Source organism: Paramisgurnus dabryanus, chromosome 12 (assembly GCF_030506205.2).
Source record: "Paramisgurnus dabryanus chromosome 12, PD_genome_1.1, whole genome shotgun sequence".
In the NCBI taxonomy this organism is placed as follows: domain Eukaryota; kingdom Metazoa; phylum Chordata; class Actinopteri; order Cypriniformes; family Cobitidae; genus Paramisgurnus; species Paramisgurnus dabryanus.
Window position 1 is genome coordinate 915,325 of NC_133348.1, and position 7,729 is coordinate 923,053.

The following is a 7,729-nucleotide window of genomic DNA, read 5'->3' on the forward strand; positions in this document are numbered from 1 at the left end:
ATGTCACTCCGCTACTGTGTATAACTGACAATTAGAGAACTCAGATCAGATGTAAAATCTCACCTGTGCATGTGTTGTTGCTGCTGATGGTGAGATTTGGGAATGTTGAAGTAAATCCATCCAAACATGAGCAACTGTAACTTCCTTTTAGATTTGTGCAGGTGGAATTTGGACCACATACAGATGGATTCACCTGACATTCATCCACATCTGGAAAGAGTACAACACATAAAGATAACTCAGTATTTAAAATAATGTCCTAATAAAAACACATATAAATGATTCAATTATTGAAACACTTAATCATATCTATCATTACTAACAACTTAGTTGTGAACCAAACAAAAGATTTTTATTTGCTTATTTTAAGCTTTAGTATACAGTACATATTGCATTAACAAATCATTTACACAAAAAACAAAGGTTCAGATTGAGAATTTTAATACAGAATAGCATTAAGACTATTATTGTTATACCTGTGCATGTGTTATTGATGCTGATGGTGAGATTTGGCAATGTTGCAGTAAATCCATCCAAACATGAGCAACTGTATCCTCCATTTGTATATGTGCAGTTGGAGTTTGAACCACATACAGATGGACTGACCTGACATTCATTTACATCTGGAAAGAGAATAGCAAATGAAAAACAACTGGTTGTTTACAACTATTTAATTAAAATGCACATACTCTTAAAATGCCTTCTATGAACATAAGCATTGAGCATCCTGTAGTGAAGATTGTCACCCAAAACACAACATATGCTGGTGACTGTCAGTGTGGAACTTTTAACCATGACAGCTTCATCGTGTCATTGGAATTGTACAAAATTCAGTGTCAACTTTGAGCAAATAAGGCAAATATTCATCAGGGAAGAGGAAAATTAAATTACCACTAATATGAAAACCCTGTCCAAGATCTGTTCTGAAGGCCCATCTGCCTGAAACATTGACATTGCTGCTGTTTGTTAAGTCTGTGAAGGTCTGCAGAGTTTTAGTAATTGAGAAATAGTAGCTTGAGTTGACGGTGTCATAACCAGCCTAATAATAAACAGACAAACAGACGTCTATTTAGTCAGTTACAGATAATACAGAAATATTTTATAATTTTTTTTGAATATCCATACCTGCACATTTCGTTGTGATGGAGCAATTGTACCATAGTTCATTAAAACAAATGAGAAATTGCCATTTGAAATCAAAACCACTTGGAAAGATGTTTCCTGTAAGTATATAAAGAGTTTTCAATATTAAATTTCAAAGTCGTTCTATTTAAATGTTTTACTAGAGAGAGGGAAACTGAGTTTCTTACTGTTCCTGAATTTGAATAATACGCCACTCTGTCCCATGTTGCAACAAAGACCCATGAAGCAGAAAAGTTGAGATCAGGGAAGTATTGGTTTATGTCTTGTGTAGCTTGTGTCAGGACACTGCCAGAGGTGTACTGCTGATATGAGATAACACCGTTGTAACGGTTATCAATATCAGTCCAGAATGGAGCAATGAGGTCTATTCCACCATATGCTGGGAAGCTGTATGGAGAGAAGCTGTACCATGCTGCATTAAAAGTCAAGTGTCCATTGTTGTTAACCTGAAAAGATGTGGATTTATTTTCATGGTCAGATCCATAAAAACATAATTTAGTAACAAAACTAACTTCTTTTATTTGATACTTATTCATTTTAATTATTTAGAAGTAAATAGATTTAACCTGAAGTTATAGAAAAAATTGACTTGCATAAGTTTGGTTGTATGTGTGTCCAAAAAATATAAACTGTTGCAGGAGGTAAATCACCACAGAACTTCCATCATCAATGCGTCCATTCACTGTGTCTCCAATTCCATATGGATAAAATGAACCTATGTCTAAAATATATAATACAGAGCATTAAAGAGTAAAATTAGAATAACAAAGAATTAGTGCATATTCAGGGCTCTCACGCACTCCAGGCACATACTGTATTTTTCACGTAGAAAGACTATTTATCATATATTTAATATGCAGCAGTGTCCAAAATGTATCTGGGCGAGCCATTCTCTCTATGGAACCTGACAGGAATCAAGCACATGTCCCCTGAAGTTCTTAAGGGCCGGGGAAACCCGCATCCGGCTCACGTGTACGCGCCAGCGCAGCTTTCAAAGTATACTCACCGCGGCTACGCATGGATGGCTGTGTTGGACACGTACGCAATACAAATGATTTACAATATAAATGCATGCACTTGAACTTCAAATAGATTTGATTGGCTGTCAATGGTTTATCGTTCATCAGGTGGGAAAAAAATCGCCCAGACAGCGATCACAAAATCGTTCACTGTATCTTTATCATTATAGTCTCTTTAATATAAAAGATTTTCAAATCTATATTTTTTATAGTTATCGTTATTGTTATAATGTGAATGGCCCTTTAATCGGGGGCTGCCTATTTGTTTGGGTTGTTTGGCTTGTGCGTCAGATTAGGACATTTAAATCTCTGCACTGTAAAAAATTAGCTGTAATTTTGCAGCTGGTTGCCAGTAACTTACTGTAGAAGATAAAGACTGAAAATGTTTCGTGTTCATTTAACTTTAAACAAACTGTTGCCAGTAAATAACATAAATGTAAAATCTACAGTAAGTTACTGGCAGCTAGTTGCCAGTAATACTGTAATTTTTACAAAAAAATTTTACAGTGTGCATTTGTACTTATGTACTTATGACTTTCAAGAAATTTTGTAAACCCAACCAAACTCAACCATATAAAACACAACATGCAAGCAGGCTATGGTCGCAGGTATTTATTGCATAAACTGGCAATAAAGTATCACAAACAACGTTGAAAACCTTGATCCAAATAATAACTTAAATAAAGAACTCTGTGAACAAGCACACAGGCAGGTCTCATTCAAACATAAACCATAAGATTAAAGCATGAAGCATTCTGTCACAAGAGAGTCAGTACCATTAAATCTTAAATTTATAATGAACTAAAGGTAGAGGGTATAACATTGAATCATACCTGCACTTCTTTTGACCATATTATGTTGGGGTGGCTCATTTACAGAGCTAAACTGTAGTAAAAAAAATAGTCTGTCATGCCTTGTCACATGGAAAGATTTAACTCACAACTCTCACATTTTTTATTTATATAACATAGTTTATTAATTAAAAAAAATGGTTTTAAATTTTAAAAATTTTCTTGATGGAGATATGTAAAATTGTCCTACCTTAATAATCATGTTTGGATCCGTGAAATTATGTGTTTCCACAACACTTGCAGGGGTAAGAAGAATAGACATAATGACTCCTAATAGGTATTTTATTATTGTCCTTGTACCTACAAATATGTGAAATTACACTTCATATCAGACAATGCTCATCATCATCAGAAAAAAAAATCCCATAAACAGACAAATATTTCACAAGCTTTTTGACCAATGGAATAAAAGAACAACAAACTGCTCGATCTAACAGTGTTTAAATAAACTTTACATTTAAATTGTCTTAAAGATACTTTATTATTTTAAAGGCACTACAGGGACAGACTGCTAGAAATTTGAAAATAGTGTTAACTGTCTTGATCAAGTTCACAATGTTTATTTCTTAAGGATCACCTAATGCAGGATTGAACTGCAACCTTTTGGATTCCAGACCTCTCTCCACTTTTCCATGTCACACTAATATGACCAAAGAGGATCCATAACTGAAGACATTAAAAAGCCAATCTGTTTATTGTTTGCTAAGATGGGAAAACACTTCAGGCACACACCCATACTGCCTTTATTCCAGTGAAGAGAACCAGTGTGAATAGAAAACGTGTGTAACTAAACTGAACTTTCTTTTGAAGCGTGTGACTAAAACTTTAATCTAAATATTTAAGTCATGCTTTACAACCTCTACTCATTTCATTTTAACTCGTACATTTTTTTCTTACATGAAACATGAGTAGAAAAACAAAGAATAGATAATGTTCATTCAAATACATACATTTATAAAAATAGTGAGAAAGATTATCAGTTAACTCAGTTAACGTGTTAAATGGAAAAATATTAAATAGAGGGACCAGTTTACCATGTAGTTTAAGTAAAACAATAGTAATGTTAATTGTACCTTCACTGGCCATTTTCTTGTTCAAGTCAAAACAGTTCAGCATTTCTTCATAAAAAGAATTTTGGCTTATGCACACATCCTTGTTACATCTGTATAAAAATATTTTGTCATTTATAAGTACAGTAACTTTTAATGATCACCAGACACATAATGCCATACAGAGATTTTACCATTTTACGCACTTAAATAACTTTAACCAGCAATTATTTCGAAAGTTTAATTTCAAACATTCATAAACAGTACAGTATGTTTACAAACAACAATAACTATAATGGAACTACTGTGTCTTTAGCCATGATCTATTCTACAGTTACAAACAGTAAAGTCACATCAGCTTAATTATAAAGGACAGATATAAAGGACATCTTAAGGCAATGTTTCGATCTTTCTATAAATGTACCTTTAAAAAGGCAGTGTGTTTTATATTATAAAGAAGAAACTAATTGAGTATTCTTACCTTTTCTCTAGGCAACTAGCCCTGATGTGATGTTCTGAACTATGTTCTGAAGTTATCTCCCTGATTATCTGAGATTCTTAATCACTGATAATTTGTTTCCTTGTAAAATGTTTCCTCCTTTCAATACTCCTGAATTTTCTAGAACTTGATGGGACTTTTCAAACAACATAACAAGAAAACAAAACTGGAATCTTTTCATTTCTTTAAAATGATTGTATTTATTACTTAATTCTATTATGCCATTCATACAGGATGTTTCTTTGACTTACAGTTTACTTTAATACTTATTAGGCTTTAGATAGCATAAAAAAACTTTTTTAAGTTTTAAAAAAGTTAATAGTGGAATTAAACAATAAATATTTCCAAAAGGAAACCATTATTTTCATCTTTGCCTATTTTCAAGACTGTCCAGTCTATACAACAAAACAAATGCTTAAGTAATATATATGTAGTGTTTTCTTTCAGCACAATATTCACTGAATTTTATCGTAAGGACCTTAGTTTTACTTTAAAACTAAAAGGATTACTTGAGTCGGACCATAATAGGGTGAATTTTTTCTTAGGCATAATAATCAAACCAGTATATGGAATAAAAATGAAAAATGAACATAAATCCTTTCTGGAGTGAACAACGTTACCTCTGCTCCTTTCTAAAGAAAAGGGAAACACAAAGACTGAATGACAACATTCCTGGCTACATTCATTTTAATGTACTTGAGCCATGACACGTGAAGGTATGTTTAAAATGCTCACCCCTGTAAACCTGTGTGGCTTTTTCTGAGAAAGGACACAATTTATGTCCCTAGTCAAAATGTCCTCTTTTGTAAAGACCTGCCCAATCTAACTATGAGTAAAACGAATAAATAATAATTTAGTCATAAATAAAATGACCCACAAGATGACCTTTCACCTGGCGACCGTACCTGGGATGTTCCCTCACGCTCAGACACCCTTAGTAATTTAGAGCAGGGGTTTTCAAACTGTGGCTCATAACCCACTATAGGGGCACACAGGGGAATAGGTTAGGTCACAGAGAATACACACAAAAGCAGTTACATATATACAGTCAAATGAATAACCTAAGGACCTACCATTTTCAGTCTTTATCTTCTACAGTAAGTTACTGGCAACCAGCTGCATAATTACAGCAATTTTTTTACAGTGGCCAGAACTGCTGTTTTTAATCCTAATTGTAACAGAGACAGGGGTGTTCCAACTGCTATAAGGGGCCCCAACTATGCTCAAGAAGTAGCGGCACCTCTGCTCTGGATGTACTGTACTGTAGCGGCCAATGGAGACGTAAAAAGATGAAGTGACATGATGATGAGGTCAAAAGTTCAGTGTTTATTCCAACAAGTAAAAAACAGAGAGATCCCAAGAGTCTAATTGATATTTACTGTGAAAATCCAAAAGTACCAAAAAAAATAAAAAATAAAAAATAAAATAAAATACACTGTTCAAAGTTAAATGCACAAACAAAACTTTTGGCTATGTCAATAATTTGACCCAAAAATCTATTAGTAGGCCAACGGGCAAGTTTGGCCAGGATGCCAGGGCACACCCCTACTTTTTTTAAGACATCCTGGGATTTTTAATGACAACAGAGAGTCCGGACCTCGGTTTAACGTCTCATCCGAAGAATTATTCGGCTAATATGTTGTCTACCTTTTCACAAGCAAAATATAAAATTTAATCAAAATATTTGCCTTTTGTGTATCACCCAATATATGGCGATTCATGGACTATATTATGCAGTTTAATATTGATAACAAAACTTAAGCTTGATCTGTGTATGCAGTAAATGTACTTTTATTTTAATTAATAATTATTTTTGTAGTGAATAAGTATATTATTATTTAATTAATATTTAACCTTTACATTATTTGTTGAACCATGGTACACTGCAAAATGGTACACTTTCTTACTTAATATTTTTGTCTTGTTTTCAGTAGAAATATCTAAAAATTCTTAAAAAAAAATATTTTCTTGATGAGCAAATGACCTAAGAAAATAACTCCATATAAAAATATAAAATTTAAATAAATTTGTGCTTAAAACAAGCAAAAAAATCTGCCAATGGAATAAGATTTTTTTTCTTGAATTTACTTTAAAAAAATGAATTTAGCAAAAAATGCCTTTCCATTGACAGAATTTGTTTTAAGCACAAATTCACTTAAATTTGACATGTTTTGTTTAAAAACTAGAGTTATTTTCTTAGGCCATTTGCTCATCGAGAAATACATCTTGATTTAAGAATTTTTAGATATTTCTACTGAAAACAAGACAAAATACCAAGTAAGAAATACTATACAAAAATAAATGCTAAACTGTTGGTTCATTTATCCAATTTGGAAAAAGTGCTCATTTGGAATTCCACAATGGGAAAAGTGGGCCGGTCTTGGCATTGAAATTCCCGGGCTGAACAGTGCCCCCACTCCGGCCCTGCAAAAGGTCATATGTTGTGTTTACTAATCTGTGTCTTATTTGAACTATTACATGAACTATTACAACAAAATGTTTAATACTTTTAATAAGAAAGACTTGAATGTATGTTCTGCTAAATGTTTAACCCATTTGTTAAAAAGAATCAAAAGACTTGAAAGAAAGATTCATGTTTTTATTAGTATGTGTGTTCTTTGGAAATAAAACCTATGACCTGTCAATGATGTACCAACAGGTCAAATTGAAGATTAACAATACTCTTAGGATATACTATGCATTTGTTAACATTTATTACATTAAAATCAGTAAAAAACTTACCAAGAAAAACATCTGTCATTATGTCAAAGTAAAATTTTGTGAAAAGATGATTAGAATTTACTAAAGTAGAAGTACTTATTATTAATTAAATTTATCAATATATAATTGAAAATGTAGAGTAAATGGAGTGCAATACTCAGCTATACCCTGAAAAAACATTCAGTAGAAAGTGTGACGACTAGTCCTTGTAAAAATAAACATGTACCATATACCATACTAACAGCAGTCATTACATACATTACATATTACAACAACTAACTCGAACACTAATTTTACAGTAATTATGGTAATTTTCTTACAGAAACACATTAACAGATTATGGAGATGATACTCAGATCACAGCAGATGAAAGGCTTTGTAACATGTAGTTAATGAAGAATGTTTAAAAGTTCAAGGCACTGGAGCGGTTTGAGGATGAAGCTGTAC

General features: G+C 32.6%; 2 protein-coding genes across 2 annotated transcripts in view; both read right to left on the minus strand.

Moving 5' to 3' along the window:
• LOC135738171 (uncharacterized) overlaps window positions 1–7,729 on the minus strand; it is a 334,980-nt gene that overhangs the window by 42,792 nt on the left and 284,459 nt on the right. The window contains 2 exon segments of the mRNA XM_073811486.1: window positions 64–210; window positions 477–623. Of these exon segments, the coding sequence (XP_073667587.1) occupies window positions 64–210; window positions 477–623 (294 nt within the window).
• LOC135749723 (sushi, nidogen and EGF-like domain-containing protein 1) lies at window positions 803–7,322 on the minus strand. The gene is made up of 6 exons (XM_065268374.2): window positions 7,304–7,322; window positions 5,454–5,540; window positions 1,737–1,864; window positions 1,311–1,589; window positions 1,126–1,221; window positions 803–1,039 (listed from the first exon to the last, which is right to left on the minus strand). The coding sequence occupies exons 1-6, from the start codon at window positions 7,320–7,322 to the stop codon at window positions 803–805; spliced, it is 846 nt and encodes a 281-aa protein (XP_065124446.2).